Raw genomic sequence first — 21884 nt, forward strand, 5'->3', positions numbered from 1 at the left:
CTCATCACCCATCTAGCCCATTCCCCAACCACTTCTCTCCATCAACCCTCAGTTTGTTCTCTGTCTTTAAGAGTCTTTTATGATTTATTTCCCTCTCTCTCTTTTCACCCCACTTCGCATATGTTCATCTCTTTTGTTTCTTAAATTCCACATATAAGTGAAATTATATGGTAGTCTTTCTCTGACTGACTTATTTCACTTAGTGTAAATAATCCCTTTTGAGTTAATTCTAGCTCCATCCATTCATGGCAAATGGCAAGATTTCATTCTTTTTGATGGCCGAATAATATTCCACTATGTATATATACCACATATTCTTTATTCATCAGTCAATGGACATTTCGGCTCTTTCCATAGTTTTGTTATTGTTGATAATGCTGCCACCAACATTGGGATGCACATATCCCTTCACATCTGTATTTTTGTGTCCTTTGGGTAAATACATAATAGTGCAATTGCTGGATCATAGGGTGGTTCTGTTTTTAGTTTCTTGAGGAACCTCCATACTGTTCTTCAGAGTGGCTGTACCAGTTTGTATTCCCACCAACAGTGCAGGAGGGAACTGTTTTATATCTTCATGGTCAAATGCAGTAGCCACTAGCCACATGTGGTAGGGAACTGAGGAATTGAATTTTAAATTTCATCTAATTTTAACTAATTTAAATGTAAACAGATCATATGGCTGGTGGCTACCATTCTGGACAGTGCAGGTCTAATGATGAAGAGGCCAGATCAAGAAGGAACTTGCATCCCGTGCAAGGGGAACTGGATTTTCTCCTGTAGGTAATGAGAAGTCTCCAAACGGCTGTACATAGGGAATTATACGATCAGCTTTGCCTTTGGGAGTGGAGCAGGCTGGAAGCAAAGGAAACATGTAAGAGATTCCAGTAATGGACCTCAGAACATGGTAGTTAGGGAAGGGAATGGCTATGAGACACGCTAAAAAGGTAGGATATACAGGCTTAGTGATGGATCTGAGTGTGAAAGATCAGGGAGGGAGAGAAGCAGGGTTACCCAAAGCAGGTTTGGGGCTGCTTAAATTACGGAGCCTGTTAATAAATTAAAGGCAATTCATCCCAATAAAGAATGAAGAGAGCAGGACTGGTTTGGAGAGAAGATTGGTGTTAGAGATAATGAGCTTGGAGTGGAGTGAGAAATCCAGGCGATACATTATCCCTTGCAGTGTGTCAGGAGGAACTGGCAATCCAGCCTGCCCCATCAGAGGGACAATTGAAAGGAAATAATTTGATGGGTCTTTGGCCTTTATTTGGTCATAAGAAGACAGCTGCTGAAAGTGGAATGTAGCTCTTTTATAATTTCAGCAAACCTGGAAGGGGAGCCAAAAAAAATCCCTCCTCACAAAAATGAGGACTTATGGGCTTCAGAGCAAGGTGAGTTCCTTGATAACTGAGAAAATATTCTTCCTTTAATAAAGGTTTAGACTGTACCAAATTAAAGTTCACCTTTGGGAGTCATGCCATAGTTCTCCCCATTGTGGGAGAAAATAACAAAGATGAAATTCAATCTGGAACCAAATCCCCACCCCCACCCCCCAAGCCTACCTCCAACACCTGGTCTCCTAAGAAGTCTTATAAGCCTAGGGGTTAGTTAACTCAGCCCCCACCTTCTGAAGCCCAGGTACCACTAGAAACTGTTCAGCTCTAGTTTGAGGCATGGAAGGAAGGGGAGAAGACTGAGGGCAGTCTCTTCTTGGGGCTGCGTAAAGGGGTGCTTGGGGATAAGTAGGGCATCCTGAATCAGGAGAGCCAAGGTAGAGTCAGAAGTTCTTCTGGAGACCTATAATTTAAATGCTTTCTCCTTTCCCTCTAAAATTGTTATTTCCTTCTGAAATTTATCCAACCCTCCAGTAAAGACGTTAAAGACTTCCAAAATTTCTCTTTTTTTCATTCACCCACACCTATACTCACCTTCTTTATCCAAATAATCTGGTGTGACTATTTCATACCAGGCTCTGTTCTTAGGTCCACAAAACATGTTCCCTGCCTTCAAGGAGCCTATGGTCTAGTAGAAGAGACAGAGAAGAAAATAGACTTCCCTAGAGTACTGACAGCTCTGTCAAATGTAAGTGCTGTGGGGAAGGGGAATGGGGAGTGATTGCTTAATGGGTATGGAACTTTCTTTGGGGAGTGGTGAAAATGTTTTGGAATTAGATAGATGTTAAGGTTTAGGACCCTAAACCTAATATTGTCAGGCCACAGAAAGCTTCAAAATAGACATGACTTCTGGAAACACGGAGAAATTAGCCAGGTGAAGAGGGAAAAGGGACATCATCTAGAGGGAGTAACCTATACGCAAGGGAGGCCAGTGAGTAATCCAACATGATCAGAAAATGGAAAGAGTGTTCTGTGAGGAGGAGGGAGGCAGTTGCAAGAGCTGAGGTTGGATGGGTGGAGCTGAGATCACATCATGAAAGCCCTTACATGCCATGCCTAGGAGTTTGAACTTCACCCCAAAGCCACTCAGAAGTCTTCATGAGATTTTAAGCAGGAGAATGACACAATAAGATTTATATTTTTAAAATATCATTTTAGTATAGGCAAAGATTTGGAGGGTATAACACCGAAGTCAGGGAGCTCAGTTAGTCGGCTGCTGCAGTAATCCAGACAAGAAAAGATTGCTTCAGTTAATTCAGGAGAAGTGGGAATGGAGAGAACTGAATGGATTTGACAGACATTAATGAAGACTTGGTTATGAGTTAAAGATTGGGGAAATGGGTGTGGGAGTGGGTGGGTAAAGACAGGAAGACACTCGCAGTAATATTGTCCACATACACAAAATGGATAAGTAGGGCATATCAGAGTTCATCATGGGGGCTCTCAAGGAACGCTACCCATCTCCAGACTTAGACTTGAGAATCTTGGCCACAGAGCCTATAATAGCAAAGGTTGTTGTGCTTGGATCTTGTTTTCCTGATGAGGATTATTATAAGGGAAAAATAATTTTAAGAAAGAACCACTACTGCCTTCACTTTTTTTTAGAGGTTTCAATTTCATGATAATAGAATTCACTGGTTTAATTTGTTTCATTTTGTGTTTTTATAATTTTAAATTTTTTTTTTTCAACGTTTTTTTTTTTATTTATTTTTGGGACAGAGAGAGACAGAGCATGAACGGGGGAGGGGCAGAGAGAGAGGGAGACACAGAATCGGAAACAGGCTCCAGGCTCCGAGCCATCAGCCCAGAGCCTGACGCGGGGCTCGAACTCACAGACCGCGAGATCGTGACCTGGCTGAAGTCGGACGCTTAACCGACTGCGCCACCCAGGCGCCCCTGTGTTTTTATAATTTTGATTCATCCGTAATACATGAAAGAGCAGGACCCCATGCTCGGTTATCTGCAGTAAAAGTTTCAACTTCCCCCTGATTTGTGAAAATCTGATCCTAAGGCTTGTTGTTTGTCTACTGGTTGACTCATGTGATGGACAAAAAGATAGGAAACAAAGAATTAATGCTTTCACTCATCATTTGTTACCTTTAAAAAAATGTTTATTTATTTATTTTTGAGAGAGAGAGCATAGCAGGGAAGGGCAGAGAGAGAGGGAGAGAGAGAATCCCAAGCAGGCACCAAGCTCTCAGTGCAGAGCCTGACATGGGGCTCGAACCCATGAACCATGTGATCATGACCTGAGCCGAAGTTGTAAACTCAACCGACTGAACCACCCAGGTGCCCTTCATCATTTATTGCCTTTAAAGATAGTTTGCAATCATAAAGAAAAGTAGATTTTTAAAAATAATTTTTAAAATTTAATTAATTAATTAATTTATTTATTTAAAGTATGGTTGACATGCAACATTAGTTTCAGGTGTACAACATAATGAATAAATACTTAATACCTCATGAAATACTTACCATGATAAGTGTAGTTATCATCTGCCATGATTTGTCACCATACAGCATTATTACAGTATTATTGATTTTTTTCCCTAGGTTATGCTTTGCATACCTGCATACTTGTGACTTACTTGTTTTATAACTGGAAGTTTGTACCTCTTAATTCCCTTTACCTACTTCACCCCATAACATTTTTTCCTCTAGCTTTATTGTAAGGACACAGTATATAATACATACAACATACAAAATACATGTTAATCAACTGTGTTATGGGTAAGTTTCTGGTTAACAGTAGGCTATTAGTAATTAAGTTTTTGCAGAGTCAAAAACTTTCGATTTTTGAGGGAGGAGGTGGGTGTCAGAGCACCCAAAGATGTTCAAGGGTCAACTGTCTTTGCTGTTTCAGAAAAATTGTCAGTAGCCTGTTTAAAAATAAAACTTTGTTGATACTGGTTTCTAGTATCGGTTTAATCCCATTTTGTACTTCCATGTCAGTAGGCAGGCCTAATGAACATTACTGTTAAGGAATAAAACCTCATTATCCCAACTTTAGTCGTGGGTGTGTCCTTATAATGTGCTTCCTTGAATGTGTGGTTTTCTCTTCTGACATCTTACACCATCCTATTACAGACTTCCTTTAAACAGTGCATGAAGTTAAACTGTGATCCTTTTTATTTAAAAAAAAAAAACAACCCAGGTACTTTTATATAAACTCCAACAATACAGCCCCTCCATTTTCTTATCCTCTCCACACTGGATCCTGCCTCCCCTGGCTCCCTTTTAAAGGTGGCATCGACTTGGTTAAGTGACAGACTTTTGATTTGGGCTCAGGTCATGATCTCACCATCTGTGAGTTGGAGTCCTGCATTTGGCTCTGTGCTGACTTTAAGAAAAATAAAGCTTCAGTTAGTTCACTAGCAAAATAGGTTTATTCAGGAATAACAGATGACTGCAACTTGGGATAAGAGCGGTAGGCAAAAACAACAAACAAAGCAAAGGAACATTATTTAATTGAGAAGGAGGAAGTTGGGAGGGGTTGTTTTGAATAAAAGTCCATTGGAGAAAAGCAAGAATTTAGGGGGATGAAGGTTTCTCACTGGCTGAGTTGCAGGGGTAGTCAATTTCTTATAGGCTACAATATACATCTTTCTCTGTTGGGGCCTGTAATTGATGATTCTTTCCTTTTGAGGGTTCTTTTGTTGAAGTGTGTAACTGACAATTCTTCCTATAATTTAATGGTGAAGAGGTAGAGGCTCCCCCTACCAAGCTCCCCTTCTAGCCTCTCAACTGCGCTTTTAGTGACGTTTCCTTTTATTAATTTTTCACAAAAGTAAGTACTCTTTTTTAGGAAATCTTGTGTTTTGATACAATTAACCACTGAGGTGTAGTGAACCTGTAGTCTACTTCGGGTTTAGGACCTTCCATATTCTGTTTCGGTTTTTAAAATCTCTTGCCCATCCTTCCCGGCAAAATCTGCAGCTTGGGCCCAGCCACGCCTCCCTACGTTGGTCCCACCCATGCCGGCCCCGCCCATTCTGGCCCAGCGTTCCATCTCCATGGTTACCGGGCCCTCGTGGAGTACCCTGAAGTCCCGCAAAGCGGGGAAAGAGGGAAACCATCGTATAGACTGGCCACCGGGTCTCCAAGCCACGGTGACCCCACCCGGGGCTCTGCGCCCTTCAGCCGCGAGGAGGGAGCACGGACAGCGGGTAAAGCCCCTGAGGCTGGAGACTCTCTGTGCAGCCTCGGTTGAGACCTGTCGGTCAGAACTCCTTTCCTTGCGCCCAGGCTGAGCGGAAACAGGTTGCTTCCGGCCGGAGTCGCCCAGGCCCGTAGGTCAGACCTCTAACTCGCTCTGAGCCGGCATCAGAGGTTCGGGTCTCTCCGGGGTGCTACTCGCACCCCTAAAGGCCAGATGTCGGGAGATGTAGAGCTTCAAGTGGGAAGGAGGAGGGTACTGAGGGGAGTCAGTAGTGACCCCCTGCGCGGGGCCCACGGCACTCGGGAACGCTCACAGACATGGGCGCACGCACAGACGGACACGCGCACACGCGCAACTAACACTTTTTGAATACTAGTTACAGGTTGTTTTAAGCGCTTGCGTTATGCCACGTGCTGTTTTAAACACTAAGTGTGTAGAACTTACTTAGGTCTTGGGACAACTCTGGGGAGAGGGTAGTAGTCTCATCAAATTTTTTAGAGGAGGAAGCCGGCTTACGCAGAGGGGAAGCAAATGTCCAGAGTCTCAGGTACATGGCAATGAGAAAGGACGAAATATGGCCCTTTGTAGCAACGTGGATGGAACTGGAGAGCGTGATGCTAAGTGAAATAAGCCATACAGAGAAAGACAGATACCATATGTTTTCACTCTTATGTGGATCCTGAGAAACTTAACAGAAACCCATGGAGGAGGGGAAAGAAAAAAAAAAAAAAAGAGGTTAGAGTGGGAGAGAGCCAAAGCATAAGAGACTGTTAAAAACTGAGAACAAACTGAGGTTTGATGGGGGGTGGGAGGGAGGGGAGGGTGGGTGATGGGTATTGAGGAGGGCACCTTTTGGGATGAGCACTGGGTGTTGTATGGAAACCAATTTGACAATAAATTTCATATATTGAAAAAAAAATAACCAAGGAAATGAAATTTAAAAAAAAAAAAAAGAAAAAAGAAAATGAACAAGTCACCGTGGATCCCAGGCAGTCTGGTTCTGCTGGACAAAATGCCAAGTGCTACCTTATCTGAACACAAATAATGCTGAGAGTTAGCTTTATCTACCCGAATTGTCTTTGTTATTCTCTACATGCAAAGAAATCCTGTGCTCAGTTACTGATGGATGCTTAGGAAGATCGGAAAACTCAATAATCATTAAAACCTACCACCCTTTACTGGTTTGTAGTAAATGGAATTAATACTTAATACTAGGAGTTCATTTAAAAATTGTTTGATATTTCACATAATAGATTTTGATTTTTTTCTTTTATGTTTTTAATCAAAAGTCCAAACTCCAACTTGGATGTGTAGGAAAGAGAATTTAGATGATCCAAGCAAGAATTGTTTTCCAAGAGTCTCATATAATTATTAAAGATCATTTAGTGAATGTGGTGGCATAAGCGTTTCCTCTTTCAAACTGTAATCTGCCATCTGCCCATAGGCCTGATGTTTCTCATTATATCTACCTCCCCAATAATGTTTAGTTATCCAATTAAAAAAATATAAATATGCTTTTGGTGACTATCATTTAAATTGTCAACCCAAAAACAAACCAGTTCAAGGGATAAGGCGGTTGTTTGGGATAAAATGATTGGGGTCAGGGGTGTACAGGTTTAGGTAGAAACCCAAATAGTGTACTGATTAAAGGAGGTGGCCTCAGGGTTTTTATGGAAAAAAAAGTGTAGGTAAGTTTTTAAAAAAGAGCTCATTGGTGCTGACAGGCAGGGCTAGATTTATACTTCATTCATTGGTCAGGTGAAGTAGTCACTAGTCAAAAGTTCGTATTTATCATCATGCTTTTCAAACAGGATTTTCTTGTTCTTGCCGACATGGAATGTTGGCAGTTTGGCTTAGTTCAAAGATTCAGAGAAGGGGACGTGTGAGGCAGTTCCCCTGAAATGGCTGCTCCTGCTCTATTTTAAAAATGTCTCTACTTATGTCATTTTCACAAAATTGGAAATATTTCAGTCCCAGTTTGACGTCCTGATTGCTCTTTCTGTCATCAACAAAATCCCTCATTTTTATAAATATAGAAGTTTTTTATCTTTATAGATGCTAATGCATGCTAATAAGTTGAGATAAATAATTGTATGACTCTTTACAAATATAATAAGAAATCTAAAGAGGAAAAAATCATATATAAATACTGTTAGGGTGGCAAAGAATTGCACGAAGAGTAGAGCAAGAGGCAGGACAGAGTTTATTTACTCTCCACGGGAGGAGAGGGGCCAGATATCCAGAGAGATGTCGCCGGGACTTCTTTTGGGTTGGGCCTTTTTAAAAAAAAAAATTTTTTTAAGTTTATTTATTTATTTTGAGAGACAGAGCAAGCAGGGTAAGGGCAGAGAGAGAGGGAAGGGGGAGAGAGGGAATCCCAACCAGGCTCCAAACCACCAGCATGGAGCCCAACATGAGATTCGAACTCACAAACTGTGAGATCATGACCTGAGCCGAAACCAAGAATCAGAGGCTTAACCTACTGAGCCACCCAGGCGCCCCTGGGCTGAGCCTTTTAAGGGTTTTGTTTGTTTGTTTTTCTTCTTTTAGGATGTGAGAGGGTTGCACCTGTACCCATGGTGGGTGTGGGGAGGTGGGGAGGGGGTCAATTCTTGTCCAGGTAGAGCAGGAGGCAGCAGGTTTCTCCTGGGGCTCTGTCTGGGGCTTGTCTGAGATGAGGGTTGTGGTCAGGCTAGAGAAGAATATGTTTTATAGTTGGGATCTATTTTCTGACAGTGTAGGGAGGGCCCTGTGACCTAGGAAAACAAAGAGTCGGGGCCAAGTGCAGCCACCTGTGAACTTTGTCTGTAAGCTTGGCTGGGGGTGGGGGTGGGGTTTTTGAATAGAGTCATTTCAAATATAATTCTTAAAAAAAAACATTGTTTTATTTAGCTAGAATGCCTCCCACTCAGGCAGAAAGTGTTATAAAGAATATCATTCGAGAAATAGGACAAGAATGTGCAGCCCATGGAGAGACTGTTTCTGAAACTCTGGCAGCTTTTATGGTAAGAATGAATATTTTTTTGAATTACTGCTTTATTAAAAAATAGCCTTAAGTGGTACCCATTTCGCTCTTAAAATTCTGTGAAGCTTTCCTAAATGTTATTCAGTTGCAAACATTGAGACCATTGGACAAGTTAGCAAAAAAATGTTTTTCAATGAAGCATGTCAGTTCTAGATGTATAGAAACTGATTTAGAAGATCTTGATTGGTTTTGGAAACATCAATTATGTCATACGTCAGAGTTTTAACGTGTATTTTTGTTCACCTTTGTAAAAATTACTCATTGCCTTGGTCTCTATGTTCTTGCTTTTGTTTTAATGATACACAATAAAAATGTGATAAAATATTCAAATAGTTTCCCTATCTAGAGTCTACTCACTGCTTTCAAGTTATTTCTCCATATAATTTTTTGAACACCATATTCAAATTTGATGTTTATTGCTTCCTTTCTTCGACCTGTAATGAAGGTGCTGATGAATTGGATGATAATAAAATCAGCTGAATAATCGACCCCTGAGTATCAGGAGGCAGCTGTTTAAAAAATGGAAACAAAATAGTTTCATAATTATATGAGATAAAATGATTTAATAGATTCTTTCCTATTCACAGGTGAAAGCTGTTGTCTTGGACCCAAGTAATGGCTTTAACATGGAGAGAACCCTCATGAAAAGTGACGTACAGAAACTTGTTAAGGTGGTTATACAACAGTTCTCAAATTTTAAATTATTTATTTGCAATTCTGAATACAATAGTTGTGTTAGCCATTAGTGCTGTGCTTCATGAAATAAGACCCTACCAACTAGTGGTAGAAACAAGTGTGAGATGTATTGTTTCTCATAAAGTCTAGAGATACATAGGTTGTTTTTCCTGGCTTCCTGGGCCACCATCCTGTATAGGCTTTCATGCAATGGTTACAAGATAGCTACTCCATCTCTAGGTAGGTGTGAGGGAAGAGGGCAAAGGGCAAAGTGTGTGTGCCAGTTGGGTCTGTCACTTTCTATTAAGAAAGTAATAGCTTTCTCAGAACTTTTCTCATGTGCTTACATTTATTGACCAGAATGATAATGCAAGTGAGCCTGGGACATTGATTTCTTTTTCTTTTTTTCAACAGAACAAATCTTTGTCCCAGTCCAGATTGGGGCTATTAGGAAGGACGGGTATGGATATTGGCAGGCAGCAGTATCTTCACAGTATTTTAGAGACCTCTTGTTATTAATCTAATGTTACATTGAAAACATTATTATTTTTTAAGTTCTTTTAGTGTTTATTTATTTTTGAGAGACAGAGAGACAGTGCAAGCAGGGCAGAGGGAGAGGGAGACACAGAATCCAAAGCAGGCTCCAGGCTCTGAGCTGTCAGCACAGAGCCCGACGTGGGGCTCGAACCCACAAACTGTGAGACCTGAGCCAAAGTTGGGATGCTTAATTGACTGAGCTACCCAGGCGCCCCACATCGAGAACATTATTAACTGACTTGTCATACAGTATAAAATTACATAGTACTAAATTAAGATTCATATAATTATTGATTCAGTGTAATTTGTGCTTTTCAATTCTGAAGGAAAAATTGAAGCTCTAGCAAATAATTCATAGTTAGAAATAAAGTATATTTGCCTGAAAACTAGTTTTAGGAACCAAAGAAGGCAGAAATTTTAGACATTAGTTTTTTCACGTGTTTTGAGTTTGACTCACTGGATATAGGTGCTTACATATTTATTTTGTAAATATTCCTAAATGTATTTCCTAAAAATTGAACATAATTTTTTTCTCCCAGGCTTAATGATTTTAATTTTAATTCCCTCCTTCACACAAAGGACTTTATAAACAAGCTTTCCCAAGCTGGTGTATGGATATTTCCTGGGCTCAAGCAAATGGCAGAGAAAATTTTCATCACCCCATCACCCATCGTCTCTCATAGCCAACAATTCACACAGTGGAGCGCAGGTCTATATGCAGCTTCCAGAGGGATCAGGAAGAGCTTTGGAAGCCTGGAGCTGTTAGGATGATTTTGCAGTAGAGATGCCATGATTACGCAGGGCAGCCTAGAGCTGGGTCTTTCTGTGATGATTGTCTGTCTGTCTGTCTGTATGTATTTTGAGAGACAGAGAACGTGAGTGGAGGAGGGGCAGAGAGGGAAACAGAGAATCCCAAGCAGGCTCAGCGCTGTGAGTGCAGACTCTGACTTGGGGCTTGACCTCTCGAACTGTGAGCTCATGACCTAAGCCAAGATCAAGAGTCGGTCACTTAACTGACTGAACAACCCAGGAGCCCTCTGTGCTGATTTTAAATGTGGTATGAAACCTGTTCTTAGTAATAGGGGAAATGGCCATGATGGTCAGTCAGAAATTTTATTGGAAAGATCTGGAGGAAAATCAAGGAGAGGCAGAAAATAAGTTTTTCTCTTTTTCAGGGCTCAAGAAGAGTTTTTCTTTTTTCTTCTAACTTACCTAAGTTAAAAAGAATCAAACTCAATTTACTTTTAATGTGACAGGTACATAAATTATCAATGTACCTCTTGCTTCAGAGGACAAAGATTGTTTCCTTTTTTTCTCAATTAAAAATCATGTGGATGAGTTAATTTTTGTATTTGTGAAGGAAGTTTGTTTTTAGAACAGTACTTTTCCACCTGGAGGGATCTAGGTGCACAGGCTCCATAAAAGCACAGGTTCCAGGCCTTGGTCTTATATTCAGTCTCCGTCCTCCCAGGAAAGCAGGGTTGGTGCTCAGGAAGGTGCAAGGAGGGTGTTGCCGCTGCTATGTCTGCTGCCTGCATATATAAAGCCTAAGGGGTGAGATAGGAAAGAGAGAAAGAATTCAGGTTGATCATCTAATCTAAAGAGAAGTAGAATGGGCCATCTATGTGGGAGGAAAATGGGAGAAAACAGACCAGGGGAGGAAATTTTGAAATAGAAACCAGAGCCAAAGAGATTTTGTGAGAGAGGAACAGCCTTTTATGAAATAAAAGTAACCCCCAAAATCAGCAAAGAATGAGTGTTGCTTAAGAGGCTCAAATAAATAGTAATGAGGGGCTCTAGATGAGCTCTGGACAGGAGCCTAAGCTTCGTGGAGCATTTACTCATATCCAGACTGGATAGACAAACCAAAGGGTCAGATTTCTCGCCTTTGACTAGACTATTAGCCACCCGCATATGGTGATATTGCTGATCTCAGGGAAATAACTTATTACTTAATAAACGTTGTGGTGGGGTAAACTGTGAAGCATGAAGTCCTCAAAGAGCAAAATAATAAAAGGGGCTATTGGTGGATAAATGTCAGAAACCATTGCCTTGATGTTTCTCTTAATTTTTGAAAATAACTGTAGGAAATACTTATATTTCAGAAAATATAACCAGAAACATGGGATATTCTTTTCTAGCTTTGTGTATCTCGGCTATTGGATAGTAAAAATCCATCCCTGGACACCATTAAGATGCAAGTCTACTTTGATATGAATTATACAAGTCGAGGTAACCTATCTACCTATTTTGATACCCTTTTTAAAGGATTCATATTGTATTGCAAGTAATAAGGGCTTCATTTGGTTGACAGTGATTAATTTAATTTTTTAGTCTATCTTTTGAAAAATTTTCCAACTTTGAAGAATGTAATGAAGGTGGATATGCTCAATGAGAAAAACATTAATGGCCTTTGTGAGTGTTAAAAGTAAAGTCTAATTATTATGCCTATGATAGTTATGTTTCCAAGTCCATTGTGCTTTAACCATTTTATCGCTAACACTATAATTAGAAATTAAAACAATCAGCCCACTGAAGTTAAGAGTTTCTAATTTGCTGATTTTTTTGTTTTTGCTTTATATTATCTTATAGTGCTTACCTAAATTAGGTAACTATCTCAAAATGAAATGAATGACGGGAAATTGAAGTTTAGAACTTATTTCCTTATGTAAGTAGTTTAATATATACATCAAAGGTACACTGGAAACAAGAGAAAGAGGAAAATAAATTCCTCTATAGACTAGACTCCCTCTGCCCCACTGCAATACCATTATTATTAACCATTTGGTGAAGTGTATTCAACTTGCAGTTATGCTACATATATAAATTACATATCTTGCTTTTTTGCTTAATAATAATGAAATTTTAAAGTGATCATGGAATTGATGAAATTGTAATTTAGATTTTTAAATTTCATAAAGTTCCCAGTTGTTTTTGTGGTAAGGGTTTAGATATATATTGTACATGGTTGGTATGTTAATTATTGCCCTTGTAATAGTAAAATAGGATGTCTTACTGAGTTAGTTGCAAGAATTGTCCTACGTGAATTGTAGTTTCTGCCACAATTAGGCCTAGTCCTCACCATATCACAGGAAGAGGGGAGAGGGATATAATTCTCAATGCAACATCAGATTACCAGTAATGCTATTCAAAGTAAATTTATCTAGACCTAAAATAATCGAACAGGAATATTTACATATATGTATATTTATACTATACATGCTTGCATATAGTACACTACCTGGGCTTACATGTAGTGTAAATATATATGTGTGTGTGTGTGTGTGTGTGTGTGTGTGTGTGTGTATATGTGTATATATAATATATATATATTATAAACACACATACTAGAAACATATATATATACATATATGTTTCTAGTATGTGTGTTTATAATATATATATATTATAAATTGTCTTTTATGCTTTTCCTGCTTAATTAGGAGGTTTTAGCCCTCTTAGATATTACTGTTGGGTTGTCTGTTGAAAGTCTTATGTATTTTGAAAAAACATGCCATTTAAAGCCCTGTAATAACCTTTCCTACTAGATTTTTGCCTTGAGGTTACTTACTGACCACTGTTTATTTTTTATTGTGATTATTACACCTTAAGAAAACACTTGTTTTTGTGCAATAGAGTTGCCATACCCAAGCTATTTTTTTCCTCTGGTCCTACTTTCTTCTGTGATGAGAATTCTAAGTCAAATATGTGGAACATTGTCCTTTGCCAATTTTAGAGGAATTTCTTGAAGAACATCACCGAATCCTGGAGTCTAGATTAGGCTCTGTTATCAGAGAAATTACAGATAACAGAGCATGCACTAGAGAAGAATTGGAAAGCCTCTACCGAAAGATTGTCAGCTATGTGTTACTACGTTCTGGGCTGGGATCCCCTACAGATATCAAGGTTGTCAGAGAGGCAACAGGTAAAAAATTTGTATGATTCCCATTCCATATGTGAAAAGATATGAACATTGTATATCTTGTAAAAGCTGTTAAATTAAAAGTATTGAAGACTGAATTTCCCTTTTTATCTGGAAAAAAAAATCAGCACAAATAAGAGGTTAAAACTTAGCCAGATTCGTTTTACAGTGTTTATTAACTCTAAAACCCAAGTAGCACCTCTGGAAAGTGCATATTGTTAATTTTCTTGGAGCTGCACATGTCCAGGGATCCATCATTCCTCATGAGAGAAACACTGGCAGCGTGATTAACAGTGCCAGGCTGATCAGGTAATGGGGACTGTTGGAAAGGGAGATTTCATATTGATTAAAGGCGTTGCATTTGTCACCTAAAATGGATGATGGAAAAGGACGCTGTTTTAGCCTCAGGAAGTATTTGCCCACTTTGATAATTTAAGGTAAGGAAGACACAAGATTTCTAGTCTTTTTTGGCTTTCTTCCACAATTATTTTAAAGCAGTGATTCTTCTATTCAGAATTCTAATTAGAAAGCTTGTTTTAATGCCCATTGTCAAAAATTACTGATGGGTGCTTAATTATTGAAAATAGATACAAGGCAATGGCATTATTTTCAGGAGCCCAGCTTTGACATGTGATAAATGTTGTTATATATTCTGTAACCAGGTATCAGAAATGCAAAGAATCATATAAGTAGCTCTGTAAGGACAGGCCTCTCAACTTTCTGCTGAAAGAACGCTATAGTTTAGGATCTGATATCTTTTTTCTACCATTTTGTTGTCCTTTTTGTGGTTTGTTTTAGCTGCCCTACAGAGTATTTTCCCTCAGGCTGAGCTTGGGACGTTTCTAACACTTTCTAAGAAGGACAAAGAACGCCAACTGAAAGAACTTACCATGGTTGTTACTGGGATTCGTTTATTTAACCGAGACTGTGGAAAAGGAGGAGAAGGCATTGATGACTGTAGGTATATCCTTAGGTTAAGTCTACAAGTTATGCAGGTTTAAAATCTAACCTGCACAGTTAGGAAAATAACATACAGTACTCTGCTGGCATTCTTAGATTTAAGGTGTTCAGTTTTGACTCTACCTTAGGCACAACTACTTTCATAATGGATGGTAATTTTTAGTTTTTCTGGGGCAAGACTTGCAGTATTATAAACCACAAAGCTAGTGGGGGAGAGTGAATCAGTAGAAGGAATGAGGAGCCTGCCTCGAGGCCAGCCTCCTTAATTCAATGGGCTCTGTGTTCTTTATTCCAAGTCAAATAACCAATTAAAAAAATAAAAATAACCCTGAAAACAGTGGCTGATGCAATTAACAGAATGCAAAGGTATAAGAGGGGATATTTGCAAATCTGCAAATCCAGGAGCATTTACTGTGCTGTTACATACTTAATGCATTCACCATCTGTAAGTTTGAAAGCACTCATGAAATACTTGATTAGGGACTCAGTAGAACGAACTTCCTTATGAATTTGGTATACATGTAGGCCCACTGAGAAGATGTTAGTATCTTTTTACCAGATCACTTATCTAGTATAACAGGGTCAGTTTTTATGTTTTAAAAACTGTTCTAGAAAGTCAAGTTCCTATTCTTTATAAAGTTCCTTATCTTGCTAGACTGTTCTGTTTTTTTCGGTATCCTGATGAGTTTCCTTTTTTTTTTTTAATGTTTGTTTATTTTTGAGAGAGAGAGACAGAGTGTGAGTGGGGGAGAGGCAGAGAGAAAGAGAGACACAGAATTTGAAGCAGGCTCTAGGCTCTGAGCTGTCAGCTGAAGTCATATGCTTAACTGACTAAGCCACCCAGTGCCCCAATATCCTGATGAGTTTCTTAAGTCACATACTTCCCCCCCTTTCTTTTTTTTTTTTTTTAACAAAATATGCCTTTTCTAGAGGTACATGATCAGTAGCACATAATACCAAAGCCTATCTATTCTTTAGATTCTTCTATATTTTAGTGGCAAAAGCTGATCTGCTCTACAATGTCTTTTGTTTGGACAGATTTCACCCCACCCCCACCCCCCGCCCAGTTCTTTATTTCATGGTGTAGGGAGAAATATATGAAATATATACCTTCTTATTATTAATTTGGTTAAGGAAAAAAAACTAACTAAATTTAATGCTCAAAATGCAACCACTTCGTAGGCTTCTTCTTTGTAGATTCTTTCATGTCTCTCAATATACTTTTAAAAACAGTGCCAGCTATTCTACAGGAAGCAATCCCAGCCACCACTCAACACATCGATTCCCAACTTCAGATTGCGCAGGACCAGGCATACCGCTACACAGCCATCCTTGAGACAGTAGCAGAGAACCCACTCTTGAGTATGGAACTTCAGCCATATATGTTAAAAGAAGCACTGTATAATATGCGGCAATATGAGACCTTCCTTCAGATCATTTTGGTGAGTTAATGTCATAAGATCTGGCCTTTTCCATAGAATGCAACTACTTTATACATTATGGGCATAAATATTAAAAATATTTATATATTTTGTTTAATATATATTAAACAAAAGGTAGAATCAGGTTACTGATACAGGAGGCAGCCTTAATAACTGCTCGGTTTATATTGCATATGCTGGGCTGAGAACTAAAATAGAAATGGGGAAGCTGGATTTTTATTTTAATGAAAAATATTGATAGGAATTGATTTGTGAAGTTGTTGATTGTCTCTGGTGCTCAGTGGAATGATTGTTAGTATGCTGTAGTTAAGCAGAGGTGTGTGTGTGTGTGTATGTAAGTAATACTGTATTGTTTTCATGCAAAGCAAGTATCTAATGTACATTTTGGCAGGTAGTTGGCCAAATAATTTTTATGTAATTGTTCTTGCAAAAATTGGTTGAAAAGGTTTTTATTGCTAATATTTTTATTTTTAAAATATTTTTTTCATGTTTATTTTTGAGAGAGAGCGCGCATGTGCATGCATGCGCGCGCACACACACACACACACACACACACACACACACACACACACACGAGTGAGTGGGGGAGGGGCAGAGGGAGACAGACAGACAGACAGAGGACCCAAAGCAGGCTCTGTGCTGACAGCAGAAAGCCTGATGCAGGGCTCGAACTCACAAACTATGAGATCATGACCTGAGCTGAAGTTGGATGCCTAACTGACTGAGCCACCCAGGCATCCCTATTTCTAGTATTTTTAGATCTATTGAACAAGCCACACAGTAACCCCGCATAGTTGGAAAATATGGTAAAGTGGTGATTTTAAACTTTTTTTAAAAAGTGGCAGAGCACTTTCAGATACAATTTTACTCAGAACCCTAAAAGTATAAAACAGGTATCTAGGTGAAAGGATTGAGGGACCTTTTCACCAAGGAACAGCCCCATTCCACCCTAGGGTTCTAGGGGACACAGTTTGTTAACTGCATCTTGACAGTGAGCTGTGTTCCTACCAGTCGATGTTTTTTGTTTGTTTGTTTGTTTGTTTTTGTTTTTAGCTTTATTGAGACATAATTGACAACACTGTAAGATATTAAAAATGTACAATGTGATGATTTGATGTATGTATACATTGTGAAAGTGTTTCTTCCATTGAGTTAATTAACACATTCATCCCACTGGTCACTGTTTACCTTTACACAATGTCTACTTTCCAATAACTGTGAGACTCAGGGTCAGTGAACTTCTTTCATATGAGTGAATACCAGTGTCTTGAAGGACAGAACAGGATGTGTTTTTAATTCGTATCTTGATGACTTGATACTCCTTCTGGATGCACTTGATCTATCTTCTCTCCTTACCTTCACTGTAGGGAATAGAAAGAAAGACATCCAGATGACATGACTTCATGGCAAGAAACTAGGTTGTGGTCCTCACAACTGGCCAACTATCTAATTGCCTTCAGAGATGAGGATTGTAAATCAGCTATTCTAATGGTTTAGAATCATTTTTTAATGTTTATTTTTGAGAGAGAGAGAGAAAGAGAGGAAGGGGCAGAGAGAGGGGTGGATAGAAGATTTGAAGCAGGCTCCTTACAGCAGAGAGCCTGATGAGGGTCTTGAACCCATGAACCATGAGACCATGACCTGAGCTGAAGTTGAATGCTCGACTGAGTCACCCAGGTGCCCCTAAATCGAATTATTCTTTAGGTGGATGTTCCTCTAACATTGATTTGTGGCTATCAGCCTTATCTAACTAGTCAGATACTGAGAGGATTTTATAATCAGTTTATCTTGAAGTACACGTAGATCTGTAGGATTAAGAATCCCACATTGACTTCATCATCTGTGTTTGGAAGGGATACCATAAGAAAGAACCTTCAGAAACTGTCACACATAATGTAAGGATGTTGTAGAGAATGTCATCCATTATGTAGCATCTTCTCGGAGCTTTCATTTGTGGATCATGCTCAGCTAATTTCCAGCCTGAAAGTCTCATTGTTGTTTTCATCCTCAGAGCTAGAGGGACAGCGAGTAGAGTATATAAGCAATGAGTGTGGGCTCTGCAACTAGAATGCTTGTGTTCTAATCCTGACTTTGCCACTTACTCAATCCGTGTCTTTGAGGAAATTGCTTAACTTCTCTGTCTTGGTTTCCACATCTGTAAAGTGGGATTATTGATAGTCTTCAGTATACAAGTAAGGTAGAACAGTGCCCGGCACATAGTTATGTGCTCAATAAATTGCTGTTGCTGCTAATGTTATTATTTTTAAAATGTTTTAATGTTTATTTATTTTTGAGAGAGAGAGAAAGAGCACAAGCAGGGGAGGGGCAGAGAGAGAGGGAGACATAGTATCCGAAGCAGCTCCAGGCTCTGAACTGTCAGCACAGAGCCCGATATGGGGCTTGAACCCATAACTGTGAGATCATGACCTGAGCCAAAGTCGGTCGCTTAACCAACTGAGCTACCCAGGATCCCCAGATAATGTTTATTATTGCCACCGTCATTGTTGTTAGGACTTAAGCAGAATGGCTCTGATTTTATTTCTGGAGGAGAACAAACTGAAGAGCTCTTATTTTTCTAGACAGTATCTCAGGTCTAAGCCCTTTGCTGCTTACTCTATTGAGAAAGTTAACTTTCTGGTCTCCCCACTCTTTGTGACTGTTTTATGCTAACTTTAGTCAGGGTCAGAATGAGTTCTCTTAATCATCTGACTCTTTTTGGCTTAGTCGGTGTTTTTGTTGTTTTGTTTTTAAATATCCAATCTTCTCCCATCAATCTACCTGAGTTACAGTTAAGGTTGCTTGTTATAGAATGGATATAGGTTAATCGGTATTATCTCTGGGTTATAAAATATGTCAGTTTATGTTGAGCTGAGAATTTTTCCTATCTATGAAATCTGTGAATATTCTTTTCTAAAGTCACATTATTTGAAAGGATGTATTAATATAACTTTTTGAAGGTTTGAATTTGATTTTAAACTTTTTTTTTTGCCAATATTACATAAAGTTTATGTAAACATTCATTTAAAAAATTTAATTATAGCCTGGGTAAGGTAATGAGTTATTTTATTTTCTGTTAGGATTTTATCTGCTTCAGGAAACAAATTCAGATATTCTTCTTTTTTACATTTCTTTAACGTTTATTTATTTTTGAGAGACAGAGAGAGAGACAGTGTGAGTTGGGGAGGGGCAGAGAGAGAGGGAGACACAGAATCTGAAGCAGAAGCAGGTTCCAGGCTTCGAGCTGTCAGCACAGAGCCTGTTGCAAGGCTTGAACTCACGGCGGCGAGATTATGACTGGAGCTGAAGTCGGACACTTAATTGACTGAGCCACCCAGGCACCGCAACAAATTCAGATATTCTGAAAGAGACGAGGGAGGGGTGATCACAGTCTTGTTGGCTGTCTTAGCTGAAGGAACAGAATTCCATCCTCTGTGGGGCTCTGAAGTGCAAGGCAGTCACCAGAGAAAGCCACTCATTGTTATGGTGCAAGTAAATGCTGCATTTCACATGTAACATTGGTAAAATGTGTAAGTCAAGACTTTAGTAGATTTCTTCTCCCTAAGCTATGTTCACAGAGCCTATTCACAGAGTAGACAACATTAGACTTCTTGATTTTTTCCTGATAATGCCAGTAAAAAAAAAAAAAATCAGGTAGGTGGAATTTATGTTTGTTTTAGACTTGTTGAAAATGTCCATGGAACAAATTATGAGGAATTTATTAATTAAAAGGGACTGGGTGGCTTTTAAAGGAAGGGGTTAAAAATTAAAAGGGACTGGGTGGCTTTTAAAAGGAAGGGGTACGTGGGTGGCTCAGTCAGTTGAGCATACAACTCTTGATTTCAGCTCATGTCATGATTCCAGGGTTGTGGGATTTAGCAGCATGTCTGGCTCCATATTGAGTGTGGAGCCTGCTTGAGATTTTCTCTCTCTATCCCTCTGCCCCTTCTCTGCTCGAGAGCAGATGCTGTCCACTCGAGATGCTGTCTCTTATAAAAAAAAAACACAAAGAAAAGAGTGGGGAAGAAGCATGCTGGCATCATATGCTTTTCCAAAGCAGTTTTTTGACTCATTATGAACACAAATTTAAAAAAAAATTTTTTTTAACGTTTATTTATTTTTGAGACAGAGCATGAACAGGGGAGGGGCAGAGAGAAAGGGAGACACAGAATGTGAAACAGGCTCCAGGCTCTGAGCTGTCAGCACAGAGCCCAACGCGGGGCTCGAACTCACGGACCGGGAGATCGTGACCTGAGCCGAAGTCGGACGCGTAACCAACCGAGCCACCCAGGCGCTCCTAAACAAAAACTTTTAAAAAAGAGATAGCATTCCTAGAGGACAAATTTTATTATTATTTTTTTCACCAACAGTCTCATGAGAAATATGTTTAAGTGTTAGGATGCTGTCAACTTCATGGTGTCAGATACAAGTGTTTCACAATGCAAAATTTATCTTTGGCAACCAGAGCTCTTGTTTTCCTGAAGTGAGAGACCCATTTCATTTATTTCAGGAAAATACCTGCCAAATAGCTAAGGCTCAAAAGTCATAGTTTGTCAGTCAGTTGCTCTTTCAAGTAAAAATCATGTTCTGCGGGGAGAAAAGATGGTAGTTCAGCTCAAAATTCAGTCAGTAAATGTTTTCCTCGAGAGAACTATGCATTTTAATATCCAGCAGATGTGTTTTATATGTACTTTCCATCCCATCTTACTGATTGTTAAAAAGCTTGTACTTATGGATCAAGATTTAGTAAAATTAATACTTTTTACTGCATCATCAAAGATATTCTTCTTAAAAATTTCTTAAAATGTTTGTTTTTTTGTGTGTGTGTGCGCGCGCGCGCGCGCGCGCGCGCGAGAGAGAGAGAGAGAGAGAGAGAGAGAGAGAGAGAGAGTGGGGGAGGGGCAGAGAGAGAGGAAGATCTAGAATCAGAAGCAGGCTCCAGGCTCTGAGCTCTCAGCACAGAGCCCAAGGCGGGCTTGAACTTTACAAGCTTCCATGAGATCATGACCTGAGGCAAAGTGGGTCACTTAACCAACTGAGACACCCAGGTGCCCTGTGCATTGTCAAAGATATTCTTAAGTGAAACTGGCTTTTTAAATTGAAATATAATTGACACATAACATATATTGGTTTCAGTTTTACAACATAGTGATTTACAACATACACATAGTGTATGTGTATATTGCAAATTGACTACCACAATAAGTAACATCCTTCACCGCACATAGTTACAAAACCTTTTTTCTTGTGATGAGAAGTTTTAAGATTTACTCTCTGCAACTTTCAAACATCTGATACAGTATTATTAGCTATAGTCACCATATTGTTACATTATATCCCCGGGACTTGTTTATCTTACCAATAAGTTTGTACTTTCTAATCTCCTTCACCCATTTCACCCACGGCCCACCCCCTGCCTATGGTAACTACTAGTCTGTTCTCTGTATTTAAAAAATTGCTTTTTATTTTTATTTTTGTAGATCCCACCTATAAGATCATACAATATTTGTCTTTCTCTCTCTGACTTATATCACTTAGCATAATGCCCTCAAGGTCCATCCATGTTGTCACAACGGGCAGGGTTTCCCTCTTTTTTTTTTTGTGACTGAATAATATTCCAGTGTGTGTGTGTGTGCGTGCGTGTGTGCGTGTGTGTGTGCGCGTGTGTGTGCGTGTGTGTGTCTGGGTCTGTGTGTGTACACACACCCATATGTATATGCCATATTTTCTTTATCTGTTCATTCATCAATGGTCACTTAGGTTGCTTCCATGT

The 21884-nt window shown here is 39.3% G+C and overlaps 1 protein-coding gene across 9 annotated transcripts in view; it reads left to right on the forward strand.

Moving 5' to 3' along the window:
• Nucleotides 1-766: 766 nt before the first annotated feature.
• The window catches only part of CFAP206 (cilia and flagella associated protein 206), a 47680-nt gene continuing 26562 nt past the window's right edge, over nt 767-21884 (forward strand). The window contains exons 1-9 of one of the 9 annotated variants that reach the window (XM_042986778.1): nt 767-783; nt 1323-1391; nt 1970-2082; nt 8446-8558; nt 9166-9249; nt 11932-12022; nt 13527-13715; nt 14511-14669; nt 15906-16114. In XM_042986778.1, the coding sequence (XP_042842712.1) occupies nt 8451-8558; nt 9166-9249; nt 11932-12022; nt 13527-13715; nt 14511-14669; nt 15906-16114 (840 nt within the window). In that variant the 5' untranslated portion in view covers nt 767-783; nt 1323-1391; nt 1970-2082; nt 8446-8450. Of the gene's footprint in view, nt 784-1322; nt 1392-1969; nt 2083-5427; nt 5688-5966; nt 6101-8445; nt 8559-9165; nt 9250-11931; nt 12023-13526; nt 13716-14510; nt 14670-15905; nt 16115-21884 lie in introns of those variants that run through there. The other 8 variants (XM_042986780.1, XM_042986777.1, XM_015535198.2 and 5 more) reach the window with 8 other exon arrangements.

This window comes from Panthera tigris, chromosome B2, assembly GCF_018350195.1.
Source record: "Panthera tigris isolate Pti1 chromosome B2, P.tigris_Pti1_mat1.1, whole genome shotgun sequence".
NCBI classification, from domain to species: Eukaryota; Metazoa; Chordata; class Mammalia; order Carnivora; family Felidae; genus Panthera; species Panthera tigris.